The sequence below is a fragment of the Etheostoma cragini genome, chromosome 13, assembly GCF_013103735.1.
Source record: "Etheostoma cragini isolate CJK2018 chromosome 13, CSU_Ecrag_1.0, whole genome shotgun sequence".
In the NCBI taxonomy this organism is placed as follows: domain Eukaryota; kingdom Metazoa; phylum Chordata; class Actinopteri; order Perciformes; family Percidae; genus Etheostoma; species Etheostoma cragini.
Genome location: NC_048419.1, coordinates 16,565,002 through 16,592,098, shown reverse-complemented (window position 1 = coordinate 16,592,098; position 27,097 = coordinate 16,565,002). Strand labels below are relative to the sequence as shown.

Here is a 27,097-nt window from a genome sequence, read left to right as displayed (position 1 = left end):
AGACAGCAACATCAGTAATACGGTGTGTGATAGGTATACACTCATGATGTGTGGCACTTCATCAGTACACCTCAAACAGCAAACTCAAATGCATACAGTAGTCAAACGACAGAAGTGAGAAAACAGCAGGCATGAACATAACATCCGTACATGTTATAGGTGATTTAAGGCATTCAGGGTCTATGCGCACACAAGGTTTAATAACTCCTTAACACTTTCAACACCTAAAATCTAAAAAAAAAATCTGAATAGAATTGAATTGCAAAATATTGCAATTAGTGGAAATGCTTTTAGGGTTTATAACAATGTGATGTTGGGGGTCATCCTTCAGTTGAAAGCATGTACCCTGTACTCCTAGTATTGTGAGTCCAGCTCATGTTTTTATATCTAATTTGGCTTTGCATGTTACAACCAAATATTTTTCACTTTCAGGGTGAACATCTTTGTGATAGAAATGTAAGACAAATATCACGATATACACTACAGAAAGGACAAGGCACATTTTGGTTTTAATCCAACAGATTCTGACAAGCTCTTGTCTTCACGAGGGGAACCTATTCTTTATAATCATAAAAAAGCCAGCATTTAAACACACACTCACACACACACACACACCCACATACACAAAAACACATGTGCAAATGATGAACAACAATCTGGCACATTATTAAAATAAATAAAAATATGTGAACAGAATCAAAATAATACTTAAGACACAATGAAACTTTGACACAAACAGATATTCCTTTGGAAGAAAACACGTTCAAAGAAAACACAGTTTGTCAGCCCATATCTTATCTTTCCTCATAACGGGTTTGAACAGTTCTCCGGGAAAATAAAGGCACTAAAAAAATAAAAACGGCCTCCAAAGTCCTCAAAGATAAAATAAATAATCATCTTTCAGGACTTCAGAGTCACAGTAGTTAAAGCTGTTGTCACTGTAGGACACATTTGTCTTTGTTGCTATATTTTTGCCTCCTCATCTCCAGACCGCGCTCCAGACGCTCATCCTCCTCCATTGCCCTGCAAACACAAACACATATTAGGAAATCAGACAATACACAAAGAAATCACTGAACTGCATTCAACTAACTACATGTCTATGTTTTGCAGATCAGCAGTACAACTATTAACCTAAATGTTTGATTTGAAATATTCAGCATATAGGCCTTAATGTGTTTTTTCCCAATGCTTTCTCTTTTGTTTAAGGGATTTGATATCTCCCTATGATTTGTCTTTTTCACATACACACACAGACACTTACACTCTCTCCTTGGCATCGATGTCTCTGATGATCTCGTCCCGCTGGTTGACCAAAGACACCAGCTCTTGGAGGAGCAACTGCTCCCTCTGCTGCTGAGTGGACGACTTCTGCCAGTCTGCAACGGAAACAGTAGAACTTTACATAACAGGTCATATAACCATGTACAGGTCATGTTTTTTTTCCATTTCTACTTGTATTAACTAAAGGTTTACACTTTCATTCACCTTTACTTAATAATAAAGTGCTGTTGAGCACGAGACTTAACATCCAGCTTTTCTTCTGGTGCTGGTGGTAAACAGGAGATAAGTGCATGATCTGATAACTTCTTCAATCTCAGCTGCTCACTTACCTTCTATAGCCATCATGACCCGTAGTTCCCTGTTCAGAAGCTCAAACCTCCTCTCCAGATCTTGCTCCTCTTGTCTGTAGACACAGTAAATAATCAGAACAATTAAAAGAAGTGTGTGTGTACGTCTACATGTGTGTACTGTTAGTGTGTGAGAGGTCTTACAGTAGCTCCAGGTTGTCCTGTCTGCGTATCAGAGCGTTCTTCTTGTTCACCAGAGTGAACCACTCCTGAATCAGTCTCTCCTCTTCATCACGGTCGCTTCCTGTATAAACAGAAACACAAAGGATAGTTTGTATACAACTGGATATGGACATATGAGAAAACCTACACCATTCACTCTCACTCCCTAAGTACTTGCTGTTTATTACTTGCAGATCATATCATTTGAGTGTGGGTGTGTGAGTCACCTGTTTCCATGAGGCTTCGCAGTCTTCTCTCCACCACAGCGGCTCTGCTGTCGATGTGCTTCTGCTCTGTCTCCAACGCTGCCAGCTCACTCAGCACATACTGGCTGGTGTCCTGAAGACACTGACCACAAGCCACATTACACACAGACACACACACACACACACGCATACACACACAAAATCATACATGAACATACACAGGACAATGACAGACAGCCACAAAAAGAGGAACAATGGGGAAAGGAGATCAAAGCAAAGGGAGTTCAGGGAAACAAGAAAACAAGAAGAAAAGAGGGTCAAAAGATTAGAGGGTGGCCAAAAGGATGGAATAAATGAGCAGCATTTATACAAGGTAAAAGCCAATATGATTTGTTCTTTCTTGCAGCCATCTGTCATGTTACTTTAATGATGTTATTTTGATTTGACAGTGAGACTGAAAGATTATAAAAAGAAGAAGTAGAGAAGAGAAAACGTTAAGTGAGAAAGCCATTACTGACCATTGTTTCCTCTTCTTGTTTGGGAGGCTGGGTCTTAGCTGCACTCTGCAACTCTGCACACAGGGACACACACATTGGCCACATCAGAGTGTAAAAAAAACAGAAAGAAAGAAATGAAGATGGGAAGTTGAATAAATACTTAAAATAGCAGAATAATGTTTGTGAACGGCTTCAGATACCCACCTGTGATTCCTGTCTTTGGGTCTTCATCCTGGACAAGAAAAAAAAAAAATCTACATGAAACTACTTAATCCAGGTAAAAATATAATCTGAAGTGCTTTTTAAATTCAGGTTTTAGAAAATAACATTACAGTTTAAACATTAAAGTCAACAAATGACAGAAAGTGTTACCTGAGCAAGTCCAGATTTGACTGTTTTGTTAACGGACCTTGGGGCTGGGACTGGGTTTATTGACTCGTCCACTAAAGGCAGATGAGAACAGAAGTTGGATTCTTATATCTAATGACACAATTAACGAACCTTGCCCAGACCCTGGGTCTCAGTTACAACTCTCAAATTTTCCGGACGTTCATCAGGGCTTTCCCAGGAACTTCAGCAGGACTGTGTGGGTGTGGTGTGGGTGTGGTGTGGTGTGGTGTGGTGTGATTTAATGGATGGTCACCTGGCAACATAAGCAAACAATCCCAAAACTGTAGTCCCATTTTGGTTCAATTGTTTTGCTCAATCCTGATTGGCAGACTAAATGTAACCTGTTTTAAACCAGTGACAAGAGCACTGACAGAAACCCCTGCTCATGTATAGCCTCATTCCTCATTAAGGGATATACACATTTCCATCAAATTCAGCAGGACATATTTGGTATCTTTGGGAACCTTGGGAAACGTACTAGAATCTTAATTGAGTTGCTGTGAACTTGATTTAATGATCTGTTTATCCCTCCCCCCTCCTCGTCTCCTTTGTTCAAACTGGGCTACTTCACATTCCTAAGTTCCCTGGAGACACACTAATGTTTCCCCTTTCCTCTTTTCTTGTCTTTTATCCCTTATTTTCACATTCCAATGGAATCCAAGCAAAAAATACCTTTGAATGTGGACTGGAGTGGGTTTGACTGCACACTTTGTTTTGATTAACCCACTAAAAGATGCACAATATTGAACAAATCAGCCTTTAAAAAATATGAATCGCCGTAAAAAATAATAGTTAAGTCTAAGAAAGTTGAAAATGTTTAAAGGTGGAGTAGAGGCTGATACCTTTAAGCAGTCGTTTGGTCCTCGGTGGTGGGACGACCAACGTGCTGCTCCCTCCGTCCTCTAGGTTCACTCCTTCATTCAGTCTGGCAATGCAGAAAGCGGCAGCATCGACATTAGTGGGACCGGGACCAGAGAGGGCGAGGCCGTAGCTGGACTGACTGCTGTTGTGCTCTATCTGCAGCACGCTCAGCTCCTGGTTAGTGAAGTGTGAGCGGATCTGGCTGAGGTAGGTCATAACGATGAGCCTGTCAGGGACGGACAGAAGAACCATGTCGGACGGCTCCAACAGGCGAGAGATGCCCAGCGACTCAAAACCGTCAAACGCCTGATGTTGTAAGAGGAGAAAAGACATCATAAACAAAGAGAAACATCTGTCAAACAGTAAACTACCAACACTTCTGATGGCACTAAAAACCTGAATATACAATGGTAACATGGTAATATGAGGCATGCCATTACCTTCTTGTTGTTATGCTTGATGTCATGAGAATCCAACTTGTCAAAATCTCTAATAGGACAAAAAAAGAGAATAATATTATGACAATGTACCTACAGCAGATTTACAACATTCAAATGAATGTAGTACTGAAATAAAAAAAATGATTTCATCATCGCTTCATGGGCTTGTTATTTTAAGCGAGAAAAGTGAGAACGGCCCATTAAAATCCGGAATGTTTGGTTTTGTTCCAACCACACCCCGAAAATCAAAAATATTCAATACACAATTATATAACACGTAAAAAGGAATCAGATCTTCCCTGTTACCAACTCATTTTGGAATAATCGATCAATCGACTAAATGTTTCAACTCTAAAGTAATGGTTTAGGTACTGAGCTGATATTGGGAACATGACAATCTTAGCTCTAAAGCTGAGAAAAAGGTTGTGTTGCTTGTATGCCCTACATTTTGTCTGGATGGAAGTGATGTAAGATAGCACAGAAAGCAAGGCCATTTCTCCATGACGTGCTGAAGTTCGTGACCTTTACCCCCCGGTACCCGTTGGTGATGTCCTGACACCACTGCAGCAGTGACTGGCTGGAGTTCACCAGGCCCTGGATGAGGCAGAGGAGGAAGGGATGAAGAGAAAGAAATTCAGTTTTTGTTGTGTGTGTGCGTGTGTTTGCTAGTTTGTGTGTGATTTAAAAAGCATGCCAGAGTTTACGTTCACATCCATTCTGTGTAAATTTACCTCAGCTGCATTGTCTTTCCCGTCAGCCTCCTCTCTGACCATTGGAGCCGGGTGAGGGGGCTTAAGGTCAGGGGTTTCTTCTTCATGTAAAGTAGGAAGTCGAGATGTGGTTATCTCACAGTGATGGGGAGGAGTGACGTGTGTGTCAGTGCTTTTTTCACTGGTGTGTGTGCTGGAGGTGTCTCCAAGTTGTGATGCTGGTTTCTTCTCTCCACCATCAGGGAGGTCGGCTGCATGGCCTTTTAGCCTAAGAGGAGACATGACATAAACAATAGAAAAGTGATGTGATGAACAGGAAGACAGACTTTTTTTACGGAGATCATCAAGCGGTGATTTGTAGACGTGAGCGAGAGACATGCACGATGCTGACATGACAGATAGCAGCTGTGTTAGAGGGCATGATATGGAAACATTCAAAAGATTTCAGCACAGTTTCCTCAACACAAGCCTATGTTGCTTGGCCAATTTTTCATCACCTCAGAACAAAGCAGATTCACAACACTGTCTGTTTTAGTCAGACAGCCCACTACCACAGTCCAGATTGACGTGATGAAAATAAAAAGGGTTTAGGCTTTAGTGGCATGTCATTTTCTAGAGCAGCATAGGTGACACCCCATGCTGACTTACACATCCTCCGCTCCTTCTTTATTTTCCCCAGGCTCATTGGCCGGTGGCTCTTCTGCCTCGGTTAGTGATATTTCCTGCAGGCTATCACAGCAGGGTATTAAGTGCTGACTGTGATCAACAAACTCTGCTGTGTCACATTCAATATCACAGGGGTCGGGGATGAGGAGCTTCATACTGCGAGGGCCAGAAACAGGGGATATGTCACCGGTCATTAGATGGATTTTAGCCAATAACAACCTCTCCTCCTCTTGGAGCTGTTGGTCTTTGGTGAGTTGGTTGATACCGGTGGTGTGTGTTTGTTTGTGAGGGCAGTCACTTTGTGGCTTGTCCCTCTTTGTGGCGTGTGTGGCGTTGTTTAAACTGGAGTGATCTAAGTCTTTATCATCCCTCATTTCAAGACTCCTGTGTGACTCTGTAGCTATTTTGCCCGTGTTTGTGTCATTTTTTATCTTATTGATGTCCGTGTCTGTGTGTATCTCGGTATATATTTGCATGCTGGCAGTGTTTGAGCTAAGAGGAAGGGGCCAAGGCACCACAGATGATTGAACAAGTTCTCCCTCCTCATTGGCTGCTACCTCCATGCTGTGACTAGCTTCTGTGATAACATCATCTCTAAGTCCTTTCATTGACTGATTTTGTGCTCCACTATTTTGGGGAGCAGGTTTTGCTCCAGTTGCCTGTCTGATTCCTTCCTCCTGCTTAGACCCTGAAGGAGGCTTAGGATTAGGACGATCTGCCAGAATGGTTAGAGAGTTTTCCAGTTCACTTGGCTGACTTGCAGCAGAGCTTTGGTTAAAAGTTTGTCCACGGGAAGGGAATGAGGAGGGCATCTGGGTACCAGCAAGGGACAGGTGGCCTGGGCTGAAGACAGAAAAGGAGATTTCAGAGATGAACCTGAAGGCTTTTGAAAAAACTGACCAGCTACAGATCATTGTTATGCTCCATTTCCCTCTGGCAACATGCCACCATTCATCTCAAGCAGCCAGAGCTCCACCGTGTTAATCAAACAAAGGTCGGAGAAAATTCAAGCATGAAAGCTGTTAAGAAAAGACACAGTTGGTTGTTGCCATATTTTAAACCAATTCACAGTAATTTAGGGTAAAGCATGGTGTTTGTTAAAGAACAACACACTTGCTAATCGTAAGCTTTCCAGAAGTCTTTACATCCCCATTGACAAGATAACTCCAGACTTCCACAAGTTTGACCAAAGAGAGGTCTAGCTATGCAAGATTATACCAAACTGGACATGCTGGAGGCATAGAAATATGTGACTCAACCAAAGCAAAACACCAATTTAAAACATGCTCCAGCCTCGATTGAACTGTAACATGACCAAACCAATCCATGTATCCATAACTATTGACATGCTATTTAGATGCAATAAGTACTGAGGAAACACAAGGAACCTGGCAACATTACTTGATGCCAACCCCTGTTTATAAAGTGATCTTGGACAGGAATACACAGTAGATCAATTTTTTCAGGCTTGTTTCACTACTGCTGAAAGTTTGACCAAAGCCAGTACAAATGACCACAACACCAATATAGCACAGCCTCAGGTTCCCTTAGCAACTTGGAAAAACGGAGCACAATGCTATAGGTGGTCAGGGTGTATTAAAAATTCAGGTTCCGACACGTTCCGTTTTTTTTCTATGATTTCTAAAGAAGATTTATGGATGTTTAGGATATCTTCAGAAAGCGTAAGTCACACTAAATCTAAGAATATGTGTGTCATGTCTGTGTGTTCAGACATATTTGACTCTGAGAAGGAGTGAGATATTTGAAGCAAATGGTGTGCTAAATCAGCAGCCAAATAAAAACAACTCACTTCCCGTTTTTTTTTTAGAACACCTGCAACATCACGTCTCTTTCACCTGACGCATTATCTTTACCCTTCACCCCAACTATCCCGCTCACCTCAGTTAGAAAGCCTCTGTTCTAAGTCTTAACCAACGCACGTTATGAAGTGGAAATTCAAAAAACATGTAATTATGTTGTTTAAGCTGACACATAGAGTAAATGACTCATATGCTAACACACAACTATTTCTTGAGAAAGATCTGCAGAAAGGCCAAACCCTCAGTAAGTGAAGGATAGTAATACTTAGTAAGTAATTATTTTTTCCCTGCAGGTATATTGAGTCAAAGCCTTGGTTATTGGAGGAAGCATACTCCACAAATACACAGGCATATTTCTTTGATCCACAAGAGGCAACAAGCAGACATCTCTCATTTAGCTAGCCCAGTTACAGTACTCACCTCTCTCTCCCTGCAGCTTTTTATATCCCTCTCACCCACACTTACTCACCCTGCTTCACCTTCCATGTACAGCTCAGCCATCCAGATGGAGCCAAGATCTTCCTGTCCTGTCTCATACTCCACCTCCTCGTCCTCCTCCTCTCTCAACCACACTGGGATAGCGCCAGATTTCCAGTTGGATTTTCCTTCTTTAACTGACCATCTCAGACCATGATTATCCCGGCCTTTATTAAGAGCAATTACAGAATCTTTGGGTTTGACTGATCTGGAGTCCACCTCCTTTTCTCTCTCCATCTCTTCTCTCTCCTGTTCAAACCTCTTTCTCTCCTCCTTTTCTCTCTCCATCTCTTCTCTCTCCTGTTCCAACCTCTTTCTCTCCTCCACCTTTTCTCTCTCCATCTCTTCTCTCTCCTGTTCCAACCTCTTTCTCTCCTCCACCTTTTCTCTCTCCATCTCTTCTCTCTCCTGTTCAAACCTCTTTCTCTTCTCCTCCTTTTCTTTCTTCATACTTTCTCTCTCCATCTCTTCTCTCTCCTGTTCCGACCTTTTTCTCTCCTCCTCCTTTTCTCTCTCCTGTTCAAACCGCTTTCTCTTCTCCTCCTTTTCTCTCTTCATACTTTCTCTCTCCATCTCTTCTCTCTCCTGTTCCAACCTCTTTCTCTCCTCCTCCTTTTCTCTCTCCATCTCTTCTCTCTCCTGTTCAAACCTCTTTCTCTTCTCCTCCTTTTCTCTCTTCATACTTTCTCTCTCCATCTCTTCTCTCTCCTGTTCCAACCCCTTTCTCTTCTCCTCCTTTTCTCTCTTCATCCTTTCTCTCTCCATCTCTTCTCTCTCCAGTTCCAACCACTTTCTCTTCTCCTCCTTTGTTTTCTCCATCCTTTCTCTCTCCATCTTTTCTCTCTCCTTTTCCAACCTCTTTTTCTCCTCCTCCTCTGCTCTTTCTATCCTTTCCTTCTCCCACCTCTCTCTCTCCTCCTCTCTCTCCTTCTCCTGCTCACTAGCTGCTAGTCTCAGACTTGCCACCAGACTTAGCCCATGTGAAGGTTTCTGAGCTAGTCTAGTCTCTATGCTAATCGTCTGGTTTTCTGTAGTGTCAGAGAAGGCCGTGGGTGGAGAAATGTCCACACCAATGGGACTCAGTGGCTCGTCATCTAGTTCAGAGGAACGGAGAATCTCTGCCTGTACTTCATGTGAAGATGGCTGATCTTCATTACTTATAAGGAGGTGTGGTTGGTCTGCAGATTGTTGTGGATGACCTGCACCAGTGGGTCCAGTTGTCTGCAAGATGGAGGCCACTGTCTCATAGCTAAAGGGGCAGACATGAGGGACAGAAAAACTCTGAGACAGGGCTCACCCTAAAATGACCTCAGCAGGCTCCGAACAGTGTGACAGAAAGCCAGACAGCATGCTTTATTAAGTAACTCCTTTTTCTCAGACTTTGTTTTGGTGCTTGTCCAAAGCACACAGAGGAAACATTTATTGTTGGTTGTACTGAGAACTACCCTACACCTTTTTCAATGTAGTGCACATCATAATAAAGCCCACTGGCATTTCCATCACCTCTGGTATGATTAAAAACTGGTGCCATGCAGCTCATAAAAAGATAACGCAGCCAGCCAATAAATATGCACCAGACAAATTCTCTTTGACACATTGAAATTAACAGCACATTGTGTAAAACAGCTCACTGAGTGGATATCAACTAATTATGGTTGATTACCTGGTGTTCTCTAGGTAGCTTGTAAATACTGTTTCATGCACAGTGCAGGTATAAAAACACCAACCTGTTTCACAACATTAAGCACTCATACTATAATAACTGCCATGGGGATCAAGTAATAAGTTGTAAAATGTCTCTTTAAATAGATAAATGAAGCATACGGCTACATTTCCTGGCCATTATTAGATAAGGGATGTAACGTTTATATTTTGAAAACCTTTTAATAACCTCTGATATAATAAACTGACATAATAATCATATGTACGTACAGTATGTTTGGACATAATTGTCCGCCCAAACGTTTTATTATTATACCATTTCAGTTAATTTTATAAAATGTTATCCTTTTTTGAGGTTGTATTAAATGTTGAACTAATAATTGTAATTGTAATAAGATTGTTTTTATTGTACCTGTCTGAAAGTCATTGAATTATCCAAAAGTTTTCTAATTAATATTAATTATTGGCAATATGTTTTGACTGTGTTGAAAAGAACTAACAAACCATTTGATAGACAGGCAGACAGATAGACTCACCCTCTATACAACACACCAACTACTGCTGACATGAAGCCAGCAGGCGCCTCCATCTGTTGCTCTGCAACACACACATCTGCCTCTGTCTGTGCACATTTCTGGGCCCTACCACACACAGAGACAATCACGCAAAAAACGTTCTCTTGTGAAAAGCTCTCATCACATAATGTCCATTGAAACAACCAGTCTAACAGCATGGAGAGATATTGAGATTAAGAGAATTGCATCAGATGAGGTTAATTGCAACTAAGCAATGGTTAAGCTGTAGCACCACAAAAGAACAGTCAGTGGCTTCATGAGTGTGAGTGTGTGTGTGTGTGTGTGTGTGTGTGTGTGTGTGTGTGTGTGTGTTTGTGTTGTGAGTGTGAGTTTGTATTTGAGCAAAAGCAGACATGTGATGCCATGCTAAAAAGGAACCGTCACTGACTCACCCCCCTACACCACCCTCCTCTAGCTTCTCATCCTTCTCTTCAGTGCTCTGACTACATTCCATCCCTCTTTCCTCTCCTGTCTCCACCGTGGTCTCCTCCACCGTCGCCCACAGCTGTTTTTCTGTCTCGCACACTGGCTCTTTATTGTTGATTGAAGTTTCCTGACCACCAGCCACAACCGTGGCTGGTTTCTCCTCATCTACTACCTCCTGTTGTGGTTTTCCCAACGGCTGGAGAACATGTTCCGGCCGCAGTCCTGGTTCTGGTTTTGAGGGAAGCAGCGGCTCCAGCGCCACAGCCTTGCGCTCAACGGCTGGTTTGGGGGAAACCACGGGTGAGGTTTCTGGTTCAACACTGGGTCTCTCTGGCTCTTCGGGCTCCTCTTTAACTGGCGTTGCGGGGGGTTCAGCAGGAGGTGGGACTATGTGATGTGTTTCTTTTGTTGCTAGTGACTTGTGCTCCTGCCTGACAGGGGTGTCCATGTCAACAGTATCTTCTCTGTGTGAGCTAGAAGAAAGGAAAAAAAAAAAGATGAAGATATAGCCATTAAAGTTTTATATTTGCTACCTATGACATTACAAAGAAGCCAGACTGTCGCTGAAGAAGACAGACACACACATGGTCAGAAAGACAGATAAAGCAGACAGGCAGACAGACAGACCTCCCCTCATCCATTCTTACCCTCTGCACAAAGGTTTTGTACCCTCCTTGGCAGAGATATTTTCAGGTGTATCTTTCCCACTTCTCCATTCTAGCGCTTTCCATAGAGGAACCTCTGCATCAGAAAGCCTCTGTGGAGGTGGCACCCGGGTCAAGATCTCGAATGTGAATGCTTTATCCTGAACAGTAGGGCCTGAACGGATGCCAGGTGGAGCACATGTGGTAGATATTTTCTTTTCTAGGACAATGTTTAACAATGTAAATTCCTTTAAGAGTGAGGGTTGCCCCAGACTGGAATACGGGGAGCGAAAGAGAAAAACATAAAAGAGGAAGAAGGAAGAGGGGGGTAGAAGAAAAAGCCTTCAGCAGAATTAAGAAAGGAGAGGAGGAAAGCCATACAACAACAACAACAACAAAAGCAGAAGAAAATGATAACAGGCGTGGGCCATACCATACAATTTGATTCCAAGTAATACCACAGCATGATTTTCAATTAGCATTTTCTATTGACTATTGTCTGTAAATCCCATACATGTTAAACTGCAAGACAGCTTGTATGGTAAATAATGTATTTTTATTGTGTGAATTCTCTGAACTCACACATTCAGACACCAAAATAATGTATTTATTTTGTATCACTTCAGTATTACCATGGTAATCGTCAGTAGCATCAATACTATGGGGATGGATCTACCCACCCCTACGACATAGATAACACACACAGTCTTCCGTGAGCAGAGAATCACAACATAAACACCAAAAAAGAACAGAGAAATAATCAAAATAGAAATGTTGAATGATCCAGCTCAACTTGATACCTCTTCAGTGCGGAAATACAGAGTAACAAAACAAAGACTGATCTTTAAATCAGTAGAATTTGAAATGGCGTGATTAAATTAGCTGATAAGCAAAGCAGATGACAGCCATTTGAGATTAAAAAACTAAACAAAAAAAGAAATCAAAACCCACAGTGAAGTGATTACTTTGTACACCAGTGGTGTAACTCACCGCTCATTGGAGGCAGAGCTTGGTTTATTAACTGATGGAAGGCTTGTCTCTCTGGCTTGTGATTGGCTGGAAACTTGTGAGGACAGCTGCTCAGATGTAACGCTGGTTCTGTCCGGAGGAGGGAGGTGAAAATCAGGAAGTGGAGTTTGTCTTACATCTTTAAGAGCTGTTGGCGAGTGTGTGAAACTGGGAAGAGGTGGCAAAAAAGAAGAAGAAGAAGAAGAAGAAGAAGAAGAAGAAGAAGAAACCAGAGCTTTCATCTTCTGCTTGTCCTCATCTGACTTGTTGGCCTCCCGACTGCAGACATGAGCTGCTCGATCCTTCTTCTTCCTCTTGTCTTCCTCCTCCTCTTTCTCCTTTATCCTTTCCATCTCTTCCTTCTCTTGCAAAAACTTCTTCTGTTCCTCCTCTTTCTTTTTCCTGCCTTCTTCCTCTTTTATTTGGCTTTCCGCTTTCTCTTTCTCCTCTCTATGTCTCTTCTCCTCCGCCTCCTCCATCATTTTCCTTTCCTCTTCCTTTTTCTTCTCCTCTGCTTCTTGCCATCTCTGCTCCTCTTTCAGTTGTCTTTCCTTTTCCTCCTCCTCGTGTTTCATCCTCTCCTTTTCTTTCTGCTCCTTCAGGAGTTTTTCTTTCCTCCTCTCCTCTTCTTCACGTCTTTTCACCTCTGCTTTAATTCTCCTCTCTATCCTTTCCTTCTCCTTCTTTAAGATTCTTGCATTCTCTTTATCCTCCCTCTCCCTCTCCTCTTTCAATACTCTCTCCTCTTCTTCCTCTTCTCTCTTTCTTCTTTCCTCTGCTTCTTTGGCTCTCTTCTCCTCCTCCCTCCTCCTCTCCCTCTCCTCTTTCAGTACTCTCTCCTTTTCTTCCTCTTCTCTCTTTCTTCCTTCTCCTGCTTCTTTGGCGCTCTTCTCCTCCTCCCTCCTCCTCTCCCTCTCCTCTTTCAGTACTCTCTCCTTTTCTTCCTCTTCTCTCTTTCTTCTCTCCTCTGCTTCTTTGGCTCTCTTCTCCTCCTCCCCCCTCCTGTTCCTCTCATCTTCTACCTCTTTTTTCTTTCTCTCTTCCTCTTTTCTCCTCTCCTGGGCCTCCTCCTGTTTTTTCCTCTCCTCCTCCTCCTCCGCCTCAATTTTCTTTTTCTCCTCCTCCTCCTGTAAAAATTGTTTCTGCTCTTGCTCCCTCTTTCTTTTATCTTCCTCCTCTTTCAATGTATGTTGCTCCTTCTTTTTCTCCTCCAAGCGTTTCGCCTCAACCTTCCTCCTCTCTTCCTCTTCCAGGAGCCTCTTTTTCTCTTCCTCCATCATCCTTCTTTGCTCCTCAAACACTCTCCTCTCCTCCATCCCTTTCTCCTCCTCCTCTTTCATTATCCTCATAAATCTTTCTTTCTCAAGTCTTCTGTCCTCCTCCCTCCTCAGTTTTTCATTTTCCTCCACCACCTCCAGTAGTCTCTTCTGCTGCTCTCTTTTCCTCCTCTCCTCTTCACCCCGCTTCCTCTTCTCCTCCTCCTCCTCCCTTAGCTTCACCTGTTTGTCTCTCCTCTCCTTCAGGAGTCTCTCCTCCTCGCATTTCTTCTTTTCCTTCTCCTTCTTGACCTGCTCCTCCTCCTGTAAGAGCCTCTTCTTCTCCTCCTCTAACAGTCTCTTCTTCTCTTTTTCATGTGTTCTCCTATCATCCTGCTTCTGGAGAGTAACTTTTTGCTCTTCCTCATTCCTCCTCCTTTCCTCCTCTTGTTTTTTCTCCTTCTCCTTCTGCTTCTCCTGCTCTACCTTCATCATCACCTCCCTCTCCAGTGCTGCTGCCTCTAACTGCTCCGTCAGTAACGGCTTTTCTCCACCGGCCTTTTCATTGGTTTTCTGTTCAAGACTGCAGAACAGATAAACAATATTCCTTAATCCTAAATCTGTGTGTGTGTGTGTGTGTGTGTGTTTGTGTGTGTGTGTGTGTGTGTGTGTGTGTGTGTGTTTATTATCAGTTCACATTTTGCAACCTTATTTTTTCATATTCTGTTTCTTGACTTAATCTGCAAATATAAATACTCACCCCATAGGACACCGTTTGATAGTATCCTGTTTAGAGTCATCCTCTTCCAGAAACAAGCCACCTGATTCTTGTCTCTGGTTAAATGACTCAAAGTTGATGTCATCAAAGTCAGGCTCGAGCTCAGGCTTTGCCAGTGGTGGCTTTTCGGCCTTAAAAGCACTAACACTCTTCCCATTGGTTGGCTTAGTCAAATAAATTTCCCCCTGAGCATTTGGCTGTTTAGGAGTGATAAACGCTGCTACAACATTGGTGGAGGGCTGCTGAGGGGTCGAGCTTGAGCTCTCACAGCAGGAGAAGGGCCATGGAGGGGGCGGGGCTATTATCAGCTGTGACTGGGCAGGACTGGGGACAAAAAATTTGGAAGTCAGGCTTCAGAGATAATTGGGTGAGGTTTCACAAGGCTGAGCGTGCAGGAGGTGATTAGGGGTGGAAACAGGAAGCCGCAGAGCAGACTACAGACCTGATAATTATTCCAGTGCTGTGTACTGGAAGGTCAGTGCAACAGGAGGCAGGGTACAAAACACTCTGCAACTGTTAGCAGATGTTAGCATCAAGGAAGCTCAAACACCAAGCACAAATCAAGGATGAGGCCTTAAACAATATTTGGAGCAGAAAACTGTTAACCACACCAACGCAATCTCAGCAAGCTAAAGTGGGTTTGCCTAACACATGATAGGCGTCAAAACCGCTTTGCGCTGGCCATTCCACTGATTTCCTACGAGGAGAGCGGTGCCGCCCAACTATGCGCTGCGCTACACTTGACGCCGCGCGCAGTTCAGATATGCCGCTTTGTGCTGTTCTCAAAGTTCAAATTATTTCAACTTTGACCTAATTGCGTCTGACCTTTCGAAAGCGCAACCAATAAGTTAACAAATGTCGTTACCTAGCAACGGGCCACCCTGCGCTGCGCGTTGCTCAGCAGCCTACCTAGCGGTGTGCAGAGAACATATTGCATATCATGTGTAGGTGGCTTTACTTTAAATCACTGCATTCTCTGTGGCTAGAACCAGTGGCTTTTCCCCAGTTTCCAGTCTTTGTACTAAGCTAAGCTAACCCTCCCCTGGTTGAAGGCAAATAATTGTATTTCCCAAATTGTATTTCCAAAGTATTCCTTTACACAATCATGTAATTTCAGCAGGCAGTCCATCTCAAACTGTACCACTCTCTATGCTTGCTGTCATGAGTCTGGTCTTCTTAAGACAACTTGAGAACACAAGAAGGACAATCAGAAATTACTGGCTTTTTAAAAACTTGTTATTTTTTCTGTTTTGATGTTTCTCCCAAGCTCTGCTGGGGGCTCCAAAAAAGCATCAAAGGCATCCAAAGCAAGTAATCTAAATGTAAACACTCATGTGATATCATCCCATGACCTCACCTGATCCTTGCTGGTTCAGGTTTGTTTTCGGATATGGCCGCCTTTGAATCCTGGGCTAGTCTGATTGGCTGGTTGGATACTCTGATATTGGCCACTTCCCGGTTATTTTGAGGAGAAACCTCGCCTCTGCTCAAAGGGCTCAAAGTAGTTTCCTTGTCTGCTTGGGGGAACGTTGAACCTATAAAGAGCAAAAGCAAGGCTATTTTGGTAAAAATCTCCTTTCAAATGAGACATTTTCACATGTCAGTAAGCACGAGGTAACTGTCTTGGCTAAAACAAACACAGAAAGGAAACCGTTTGATTGGTCGGCTGCTGTACCTGACTGACAGCAGCTGATCGGAGCGGGAGGAGCAGAAGGAGAGACAGTGAGCTGAGGGTCAGGAGAGGAGAACAAAACAGAGGTGGAAAGAGAAGAGGAACGAGTGGGTGAGGTTCGTGGAAGGGAGGCAGCAAGGCCTGGAGCCGCGGGGTCACAGAGGGCATCAAGATCGGGACTACTCAGCAGAGGGATAGGGGTGATGTCACTACCAGATGTTAACCACGCCCCCTGAGCACCTGAGGGAAGCAGAGAGGAAGGACAGGGAAGATGAGGTGGAGCGGGATACAGGGGAGATTAGATGAAGCCGGAAGATGGTGGTAGAAGATGAGGAGAGGAGAATTAAAGGAGTTGCCATATTGTTGACATTGGTTACCTGGCTCTGAGATAGAGGGGTGAGATTTAACAAGAGGAGGGGCATCAGTGGAAAAAGGAGAGGGAGAGGAGGGACGGGCATATGACTTGAGAACCTGAGGTCTGAACATGTGAGCACGGCCTAGTAGAGAGGACAGACGAAAGACATTACGAGCAAAACAGAGAATGTGAAAATAAAAAGAACTTTTGAAAGATTTGAAAGTAATATTTGTAACAGACTATCATTTCTTTAGTCCAGTCTAGAGACAAACCAGAAGCTAAATTAGGATCATCTGCAGATTGAACCTCCAGGGGGCGCCGTTGATGTGACACAGAAACTGAGGAGAGGACAGCAAGGTAGAAAGTAGAAAGAGAAGTGATGAACAAAAAAAGAAGAATAAAGAGAAAAAAATGTATTGACAACAGGAGGTAAAGTGTGAAAAGCGGAACGGCATAGCAAATTTACAGTGTGCATTTTACTAATATATAACAGCTCGGAAGTTATCCATATCTGTCAGGGACAAACTGTTTGCTGCAGTCTCAACAGTGTTTACAAGTGTCAAAGTAACAACATTATCGATAAGGCTAAATTCAATATTTAATTTCTTAATGTTCAATAATTCCAAAAAGTTTGTTTTGTAATTCACTTTCATCTCTTAACGATTTCAAAATTATGTATAACAACAAGAAGAGTTTTGTAAAAGCCAGTAAAGCACATACTTGTATTCATTAAATTGTCTTTGTTATATCATGGATGTTTAAATATCATTTAAATACAGTCAATCATTTTATGTATATACTGACTAGTGAATTATGGGTAGACTACGCTAGGGTTATGTTTACATTTAGTATTGCATTCATTAGTTATTATACAATTAGATATAATCTTATTATTTATTTGATAGTATTCTTAGGGCAGTTTAATGCAAATGTATAAAGACGTTTATAGCATGGAGCTAGTTAGATTGAGAGAAGTATGTTAGCATGGATCAAAACACACCTGTCAAACTTTTGGATAAGATTCACCTCCCCCATGGTGGGAGATAAATATTTTAATAAACCTATATTCTGGACTTGTGAGTAGGCTACACTTGTAATAATAAAAACCGAGGCAATCCCAACAAGCCTTCAAACTTAGTAAAACATTCTCTACAGTTACAGTGAAACCACTGAAAACTTGACTGCAGCATTACACGGACTGAATTCAAAAGTTAAAAGGCAAAACATGGAGAAAAAAACGAACAGAAAAGCAAGCAGATACCATATTAGCACAATTCAGGCGGCTACAAAACCTTTCTTTGTTCTCGTTGGATGAGGTACTGCAGCACTGACAAATTGTTTAACTCTGATCTAAATTCTGATATTAGGACAACCTGATCTTCCTCACAACACACCACACTGTACATAAGTAGTCTACTACACTGTTTTGACTGTGTAAAGTAACATGGGCATGAAATCATGTGGAACACAACTATCAAACCATCACACATAAGGAACGGGAAAGCGTGCAGCATGCGTATCTGCCACCAGCCATGTTGATACCTTTTCCTGAGCCTGACTGGAAGATTCTGGGCAGAGACGGAGGCTGAGACATGGTCCGGGCGAGCGGAGGGTGAGCAGATGGAGGAACAGAGGACAGGGAGGGCTTTGAGGGAGAGGAGGATTTAGGTGGGAGATGCTGGGAGTCAGTAGATGTGGTCTTATGGGTGTGAGTGGTGAATTCAGTGAGAGAAGACTTTTGGGGAGCCATGGACGATGATATAATATTCTTGGGTAATGACAATCCGGGGGAGGGAAGTTTAGGAGTTATTGAGGTATTGCCTGTTTCAGAGGCACTGGGTGGCTTAAAGGGCAGTTTAGAGAGGGTATTTGAAGTATAATTCAGGGTAACAGAGGACACTGCTAAAGAAGGCTCCACTGAAGCAGCGGGTGAAGTAGTCACAGATTCAGAGCATTTGGAAGATGGAGAATGAAGGGAAGAGGAAATGTTTTGGAAAGAAGGCGTGATAATGGGTGCTTCGGAGGATTTGGGGGATGAAGGATTTACAGGAGACACATCAGAGAGAGGCAGTACAGAGGAGGCACTCTGGATTGAAGCAGTAGCTGCTGGGAGCTGGGAGCTTGGAGTTTTAAGTAGTGGGTCAGAAGAAGCGACAGCCTCGGGAAGACAAGGGATGGAAGTTTTTTTATGCTTGGTTCTAGGTGAAGGCTGAGGGGAGGGGCCAGGGGAAGGTTGGGGCTCTGACTGGACAGGTTTAGTTGCGAAGGGGTGTCGGCTGCGACGGGGCGAGGGCCGAGGAGCGATTGGTAGAGGAGGGAGGGAGTGGACCGCAGGACTGGGAGGACCGCCATCTCGCCCACAGGCTGAATAAGTAGATGGATGGATGGAGGATCAGTGAAAGTTGATTTTTGTGAAATAATGAAAAAGACAGAAGGAAAAAAGTCATGAATTGAAAATGAAAATGAAATGAACTGTCATTTCAAATGGGAGTCAACGACAGTTGATGATTTGACACACATTTTTAGCTGTGAATGCGTTCACATCAACGGTGAAAAGCATATACATTTACTTAAGTATTGTATTTCAGTACAGTTTTGAGGTACTTTACGAGGTAGTATTTTCATTTTATACTACTTTATGTTCCTACTCCACCACATTTCAAAGAGAAATCATGCACTACATTTATCTGACAGCTATGGTTTTGCGTTACTTTGTATATTTGCAGATTATTTGACTTTATTTTATTTGATTTTACTTTCTTGTATTTAATGTAAAACCTGTTTTAAAGCAAATTAATTTATTTCATAATGTTTTCAACTTAACTTTTAATAATTCTAGTGCAGCAACCTGCCTTTTAAAAAAATGTATTTCTTATTCGTATTATTACATTTACATTTATATTAGAAACCTTGTTGTGCATTTTAGGACTTTATAAAAGTGGAGATTTTTTGTAGATTAAACATCCCAAAATTTCCTTTCAAGTATTAATAATAACCAACATCAACAAAAATGCAACAAAAATGACTTGTTCTTGTATATTTGCTATTTTATTTTACATTTTTGTGTACTACTACTACTCCTGCTTAAGTTATCTGCACACGTCTTTCATCAATGTCGAGATGAGAAATATGTGGTATGCCGAACAAATGGCATGAGTGTGTGAAATATTGTTATATAAGCTGAGCATCCCAATAACAGACAGGGGGAGAGAGATTTCCTGTTAAAACCTCCTCCTCATCTCTGGCAAGAGAGACACACAGCAGGAATGGGAGAAAGAAAGGTCAAAGGCTACCTGAGATTGGAAAAGTAGATCCAGTGAAGTCTCGCTTGTCAGGTGGAGGGGGAGCAGGGCGATTTGGGCGAGTTAGAGTGTGTGGAACGACTGCAGCGGCCAGAAAAGAGGAGAGCAGAAGAAGTGCCAGGAGGTAAAAGAAAGAAGATGAGTAAGAAATGTAAGAAGAAAAGCTTCAAAGTGAAGCTCAGAGAGAACAAGCAAGGTGTATTGTGTAAGTCTGCCTACCTGCAGTCACAGACTTCTTGTCCTCATCTTCATCGCTCTCATTAAAGTCCTCCAGGTTGCCGATGTCTGTTGGTTTGAAGCTCATCAGGCTGGCCAGACTCTGCATGTCTTCGTCACTGATGATCAAGAAAATGAGAGCAAACATTTATCACATGGTCAGAGAAAACATTCCTTTGGATTAATAATAAGGTCAGCATATCAAATGTGGTTGAGGCTTAATTTACTAACCTCAAAATTGAAAGTTTACTACCCAGAGAAAGTATTTAAAAAAGTAAATATACACAAATACATAAAAAACACTTTTTCAAGTCTGAATTGTTGAAGCACTACTGTCTGGGATAAAAGTAGTACTCACGTGGCTTTCCCCTCTCGGACGAAGACACAGGACAGCGACAGCTTGAGCGTGGCCTCCACCACTTTGACTGACAGGGGCTTCAGCTTCAGGGTCAGGTCAGTCTGGGTTGGCGTCTGACTGGCAAACCGCTTCAGGTTGATGTCTGCTGATGCCAGCACCTTCCGATGCCCCTTGCTCTCCTTTTGATGACCAACAAAATCAATCATGATACGAACAGCCTTTTGAATCATATCAATCTAAAGAATCAAAAGCAGCTGTGCAGTAGTCAATAGATACGTACACCCTCAATGACAAAAGTCCACTCTTTGTCCTCAAATTCATCAGCATTGACCTCCTGAAAAAAAAGAGAACAAACAAAAACATTTGCGGTCAAACATCCTCTCCACTTATAATACGTACATACATCCACCTGTGTATCTGCTGTTTCTTTGTTTCATCCATTTCCTTCTAAATGCTGCAATCTAAGAAATGCGTGAATTTACTCATCTGACTTTATAACACAGACTCTATGTCAGAGCTCCTGCACACTGCCTGCATGGCGTGAGAGTGTACGCTGTGTGGCATGTCCATTTTTATTTTGGCTCCCATGTTAACAGGTTAGAGCTTGCACACTGTTGCGTGACATGCACATGAAAATGCAAGGTTGTTGGAAGTGGTTCCAGACAAAATATGCCTATGCTATCAAACAGTATATTCTTATGTTTAACATGACATATACAGTACTACTGGGATTCATACTTGTGTACAGACAAGGCTAGCAGCAGCAGGGCCGCTTCAGACACGTTTCTGGTGTTCGAAGACATAGAAATGCCCCGTAGCTGCCACACAACTGACACGCAACAGAAACGCCACGCTCACGCCACGCAGGAAGCATCTGCATTGGTTACATTTTTTCTCTAATTTCCCTTTTTGTTTGTGTAGAGTGTAAACGGTGTTTTCTAGTTTTGGTACCTTGAAGAGTGTAACAGAGATGTCGATGTTTTCTGGGACAGGCCAAACCACCATGCCCCTGTAAGGGTTCTTGATTCCAGGCTGCCAACTGTGGAGCTGCGCAACAAACAACACTGGTGAGACTATCAGTGGTGGATGAAGTATTCACATCTTGACTTCTTCTTTTAGTAAAAGTAGCAATACCACAGTGCAGAAATACTCTGTTAATTGCAATACAAATGTTACTTACAGTAAGTATAACTACAAGCATCAAAATACATTTATACCAGAAGTAAAAGGACATTATGCAGAACAACTAATTTAAGAACAATGTAAATTATATAGTTGTATGATAATTCTTTATGCATTAATGTGTAATCATTGTTTTATTCTTGGGGCTGGTAAAGGTTGAGCTCATTTTAAAACTTTACATACTGCTGGGTATTTTATTCTATAAAATTCTTTGGAAATGTTGTTCATTATACTTTGTTTTAATAATCAGCATCAATAAATGTAGTGCAGTTAAAAGTACAATATTTCCCTCTGAAAAGGAGTAGAAGTATAAAGTATTGTGAAAATGGAAATAAAAAGTACAAGTATTTAGGTACTTTCTACCACTGGAGACTGTGTATGTATGTGTGTGTGTGTGTGTGTGTGTGTGTGTGTGTGTGTGAGTGTGTGTGTGTGTGTGTGTGTGTGTGTGTGTGTGTGTGTGTGTGTGTGTGTGTGGTGGGTCAGTGGTTTCACCTTGGAGCACATGCGTCTGTTCCTCCTGGTCCACACCACCCTTAGCTTGTCTGGTTGCCTACAGAAACATACAAACCATAGATCAAAACACAGAACGTGTTGCTGAATGCTGTTACTTGAGATTCACTGCCATTTTATCAACATTGGTAACTTTAGAAAGACGCATGGATAATACACATTACCATGTTCAAACGTTTAGGTCTTCAAAGGAACTGGATTTTATACAAATGAGACAACTCAAGGTCCTAATTGAAGGTCTGGTGAGTCACTGCTAAATAATACTTTGGAGTCATAGATTAGGCACTGATGTGTGTGTGTGTGTGTGTGTGTGTGTGTGTGTGTGTGTTTATGTAGATGGCTGTGATCGCCACGGTAAAGCTGTTTTTCTAGTGTGTGTATTCATGGAGCTGTTTATCTGTAATTAGGCTACACAATAATATGTGTGTGTGAGTGGTGTGTCTAGGCCTGTCGTTTTGTTTATGTGTGTGTTGGTAACGTGTACGTGTGTATTTTCTCAGTCCTCTCCTTTGCAGCACAGGAAGTGAAACTGGAGTCATGTGAGTCTATGCGAATGTGAGGCAGCACGCACAGGAAGATGGCTCCCCCTTCACAACATAACACACACATAGTCAAATTCATAGTATTCTTCAAACCTCACAGCCTACTTTATCTGTAGAACTATAGGATGTTCTCTAGAATATTAGTACATGCTGTGTTTATGTTCTATGTTTGTTAGCGGGTCCGGAGTGGCATCAGAAATAGTCTGACAGGCCCAGAGCGTAAGAAGTTACAGAGGGAAGTGGGATCCTAACCACAAGACACAAACACATCTTCTGTACTAGTGAGCTCAGTGACAATGGGGTTTACACGGGCGAACATTACTGGTGTAATGCAGTTGAGCAACATGTAATTGCTGTAATTGTGGTTGGAGTCTTGTCATTTGGCAGACAATGGTTATATTCCACAGCCGTCTAGATTAGTGTTAAACAATACCTCCCATCTAACTTTGTTTCAAACAGCATTTAGTGTTTGTGATATTACTGTAAACAGAACACAAACATTTACAGGCAAAACGTACTCATTAAATCTATCTCATGTTTTGTCACATAAAGCACTCTTGTGTTACTGTAAAACAGCCTGTGGCTTAGTCTTTAATTATGTCTGCGCCACTGTCAACATCACTTAAACATTTTCTGTCTGTTGTCATTTACAAACTGCCAGGCCTTCTTATCTTTGGCCATATGTATTTCTGTTTTCTATATCCAATAGAGTGTAAAGATATGTTGTTCTTACAGTCATTAATCCTGTTAAACAAATGTGTTGCGGATTAGGAGCAGTGTAAAAATGTGTATTATCATTTGGTTGCTACCATCTTATTAGGATATCTTCTGGGTCTAAATGCTCCAATGTTGTTCACCGGCTAGTCCCTAACTTTGTCTGCTGAGCAGGTAAAAGTACAGTGGGAAACAACAACACTATTAGTGCGATGAGAGTGAACCAAAACAGTAAAGTTGTGGGCCAGACAGCTAAACAGCTGAAACTTACAATCAATGGCGGGGGGGGCAGATTCAGGAGGTGAAGTTCCCTTTGGGTTAAGAGTGACCCCTTTTAGTTTTACATTGTCCTTTTGAGACTTTACAAAATTTTAAATTGAAGCTGCTTTAAATAATGAAGCAATACTATATTGGAACTTTTAACTGTTGAAATGCATTCGCAAGTCAACACACACACACACACACACACACACACACACACACACACACACAAACACACACACATACACACACACACACAGTCGTGTCTGGCTATCTTTGTGGGGAATGCATTATTGACATAATGCATTCCCTAGCCCCTTACCCTAACCTTAACCATCAAACCTAAATGCCTAACCTTATCCCTTACCCTAATCCTAACCTTAACCTAACTCTAAACCTACTCCTAAAACCAAGTCTTATTCCTCAAAAAGCCCTTTAACGTTATGGGGACCAGCATTTTGTCCCCACAAAGCTGTCAGGTCCCATAAGTATACTGTATTCACAGTTTTTGGTCTCCACAAATGTAGCTAAACCTGGCCCACACACACACACTCACACACACACACGCACATAAACACACAAGTTGTACACAAACATGTGGTCAAGGGACCTTCATGTGACCTGACATGTGACCTGAGTTTTATAACACTAGACAAATGGGTTGATTTCATTTTCAAAAACAAAACCTGCCTAAAGATATCCATCTCCAATCTTTCCTTACTTAATTCTCTCCTCCCCCCCCCCTTCTCTCTGTGGTTCCTGGCATGCTTCCCCAACAGCAAAAGGCTTAAAAACTCTAATTTCATCAGATGTGGGGAGTTGTCACTCTTTCTAAATCACTCTATACTGTATGTTCCTTCCCTTCTTTGTGTAGCTCCCTGCTGCTGATCAAACTCTGAAACGTTATTGGAGAACCTTCAGTCAGTTTCTTATCGTGCTGCTGACAAGAAGCTTACACAATTATTCCATGCTTCAATGTATTGGACAGATAAGAAAGAGCGATGTGGGCCAAACTGACATGTGGCCAAAAGTTTAGGATACTCGAGAATACTGTAATTTATGTTTACAATATTTTCAAAATAACAAAAAAGCACCAATATTCTCAGGAAAAAAGTAAATCATGGGGAAAAAAACCTTAATGATGCTGATATTATTCCAAGTTTTCAATTTTAAGCGTGACCCTGGAACCCTAAAACTGACGGTTTTTGTTGTGTCAGTGTATCCCAGAGCTAAAAATTGCTCCATGCTGCATCCCCTGGCCACCCCCCAAATGTTTTGTAGGCTACAACAGGAAATTGCACACGAGGGCAGAGCCCCAGAGCTTAAGCTGAAAGTGATACACGTAAAGACAAGTGAGTCTACTGTTGTTTATTCTAATTCAAATGTTGATGTTAAATGTTAAGTAAAATCTTGCTCAAAATGTACCACAGGGCACTTGGTCAGATTACCTGCATTTGTATACATTTTCAAAATAAATAGGGTGATAATGACAATGATGACAGTGATAATGGATGCAAGATGTCTAGCTTATGGCATTTAATAATAATAGTAATAATAATAATAATAATCATACAAATAATAAAAGGCAATTCAGTGTCAATTTGTTTACATGCTTGCCAATAATGTGGTTGGCAGAGATAATGTCCCTGCACACATTTCAATATTTTTAGATTTGAATAGGCTTCTGTGGTAAAACTTCTCTTTTCAAGATTAAGGAACCAAATGGACTGATAACGGCGCCCTGACTCACATAAACCTTGTCAATACGTGGGGTTGTATGGAACCCATTGACTAAGCACGTGAACGTGCGTGGACGCCCTCATCCTTCTCGGAAAGACCAACGACCCACAACATGACCGTGGTCATAACGGAGTCTTATTATAGCTAATAACATAATACCAGGTAGAGAGGTCATGTAAACTCCAAAAACCGTTAATATGGCCAACCTGTAAAAGTAGGCTACGTTTGTCTCCAAACTCACCATTTCTTTGTGCACTCCAACACGAGTTCCTGGTAAGAGGCAACAAACTGAAACTTTGAAGCCTTTTTACCAACCCTCTGCAGTCTTTTCCATACCGAAGTCATAACTTCCTCTGGTGAAAAGAAAACTTAACAAACAGGAAAAAAAGAAACAAAAAACGCGAACTCCTCCGCGCGAGAAGAATCCAACTGTGTCCGCTTGTCTGTCAGTTCCTTAAAAGGTCCTATTCCTCTGTTGCTGCTTCTGATGAGGATGAACTTCACGCAAGCTGCGACTTGCGCTCATTGGCAGTGTTGAATCACGCTCAGAAATGTCGCCATGTACCGAACAGAAAGAGCCGTATATTCAGAACTGGCAATTAAGCCCGAAGCAAAGAGGAACCGATCCCGCCCTGTTCTCTGTCACTCAAACTGGAAACTCCTGACATAAATCTAAAGGGTCATCCAAACAACTGCAGCAGCTCATTGACAACTTTCCTCTCTTTCTGGCAGAAATCCACATTGAGTCAGCACCGCTTATAAGTCTTGTTGTAATAACTGCCTTGAGTTCACCCTCCCTCCTTCCTTCAGTTACAACAGCCTGTAACAGAGAGACAGGCAAAGAGAGGCAGGATATGCAAAGAGTGTCCACCGGTGATGCAGCAGCATGCAAAGGTCTTTATCTTTGCTGCTTAGACTATAGGTGACGGCACTGAGGTGACAGGCGTAGGCTACCTGTAGACTTTGATCCTCGCTGCTGGAACAGGCTTATCTAACAATTTCACCTAATCAGCTCTGCCAACCCATCTCCTGCAGGAGGCATATGCAAGTGTTCATGCAAGCCCCAGTGCTTTAGCATGAAATACATAAGACACGTTGTTTTTGTTTTCTACTGATCTAATGAGCTCATGGTTAAAACTTTAGGTAACTTCCTGAGTTTCAGTTGCGTCATTTAGCGTTTTCCAGAAAAGTGTCATTCATCCCGTTAACTCCAGAAGAATAGTTTCCGTGGAGAGGGCTAATTTGCATGTGTGTGTGTGTGTGTGTGTGTGTGTGTGTGTGTGTTTACGCTAGGTCAAGGCACAGGGATTTTCCTCAGTGAGAGCAGGAGTGTATTTTTAGATGGGGGAACAGGGATGGATGGATGGACAGAGGCAGCTGGGGTGGAGGAGTGCGGGGCAGCAGCAGGGGGAACAACTTCCTCATGACTCAGAGTTGGTCTAATATTACACTGTGGATCTAATATTCAGAGGTGCATTATTTCTCCCAGTACATACAGCTCCCTGTATTCAATATAACAAACCTGACCACAGTGCTACTTCATTGTTTTTGCTTTTAATCAAACACAGACCTTTTTGTTAAAAAGTGTCAACACCAACCAGCTCTCCCTGATGACACCCACTACATTGCCCCTCAGTCCGATGTCTATTAATGTCACTCACTGTAGTGCACTAACATTATCTATATTGTGTGGTAACAGCAAAAGCCAATAGATGGAAAACAAAGAGGCAGAAAAAGAAAGGAGCAAAGTTGACGAGAGAGACAAACAGTGAGAAGACATGCATTGTGATGCAAAAAGATGGATGCACACAGCGAAACAAGCACGAAGACTGTCAGAGACACAGGGCACATATTTTCTAACAATAACCGCAACATATGTTGATTATAAATAGAGAACAGCACGAGGCTGTCAACTCCAATCGTCACTCCCCTTCATTCCTGCTATTTCCACATCAAATGGTTCCCCCCCCCACTCTGCAGGACTAAAGAAGCTCTCTTGACTGGAGACAGTGTGTCCCCTGTTGGTCATGTTT

At 42.2% G+C, this 27,097-nt stretch overlaps 1 protein-coding gene across 11 annotated transcripts; it reads right to left on the bottom strand.

Moving 5' to 3' along the window:
- Nucleotides 1-627: 627 nt before the first annotated feature.
- On the bottom strand, nucleotides 628-26,542 carry ehbp1l1b (EH domain binding protein 1-like 1b). 11 transcript variants are annotated; one of them, XM_034889130.1, is made up of 28 exons: nucleotides 25,306-26,539; nucleotides 21,790-21,847; nucleotides 21,064-21,159; nucleotides 20,393-20,446; nucleotides 20,113-20,291; nucleotides 19,762-19,873; nucleotides 19,530-19,626; nucleotides 17,779-18,600; nucleotides 16,509-16,574; nucleotides 16,259-16,378; nucleotides 15,885-16,121; nucleotides 15,567-15,744; nucleotides 12,158-12,265; nucleotides 11,171-11,440; nucleotides 10,490-10,996; nucleotides 10,059-10,163; nucleotides 4,919-5,165; nucleotides 4,633-4,781; nucleotides 4,188-4,236; nucleotides 3,729-4,053; nucleotides 2,869-2,939; nucleotides 2,701-2,728; nucleotides 2,518-2,570; nucleotides 2,021-2,141; nucleotides 1,776-1,875; nucleotides 1,614-1,687; nucleotides 1,265-1,379; nucleotides 628-1,023 (listed from the first exon to the last, which is right to left on the bottom strand). In XM_034889130.1, exons 1-28 carry the CDS (start codon nucleotides 25,407-25,409, stop codon nucleotides 936-938), a joined length of 4,533 nt encoding a protein of 1,510 aa, XP_034745021.1. In that variant the 5' UTR covers nucleotides 25,410-26,539; the 3' UTR covers nucleotides 628-935. The 11 variants fall into 11 exon arrangements, with proteins under 11 accessions (XP_034745021.1, XP_034745022.1, XP_034745023.1 ...); XM_034889131.1 differs by having other exon boundaries at nucleotides 886-1,023; nucleotides 2,021-2,132; nucleotides 25,306-26,542; XM_034889132.1 differs by lacking the exon at nucleotides 10,059-10,163 and having other exon boundaries at nucleotides 886-1,023; nucleotides 25,306-26,540.
- Nucleotides 26,543-27,097: the final 555 nt, after the last annotated feature.

What these genes read in the sequence shown, in the direction of transcription:
- ehbp1l1b (XM_034889130.1), bottom strand. Translation starts at nt 25,409, where the DNA reads ATGACTTCGGTATGGAAAAGACTGCAGAGGGTTGGTAAAAAGGCTTCA. An exon ending in GCGAAGCCTCATGGAAACAG is followed by an intron (nt 1,876 to 2,020) that starts GTGACTCACACA and finishes CTGTTTATACAG; the next exon opens with GAAGCGACCGTGATGAAGAG. An exon ending in ATCGATGCCAAGGAGAGAGT is followed by an intron (nt 1,024 to 1,264) that starts GTAAGTGTCTGT and finishes TTGTGTTTGCAG; the next exon opens with GGCAATGGAGGAGGATGAGC.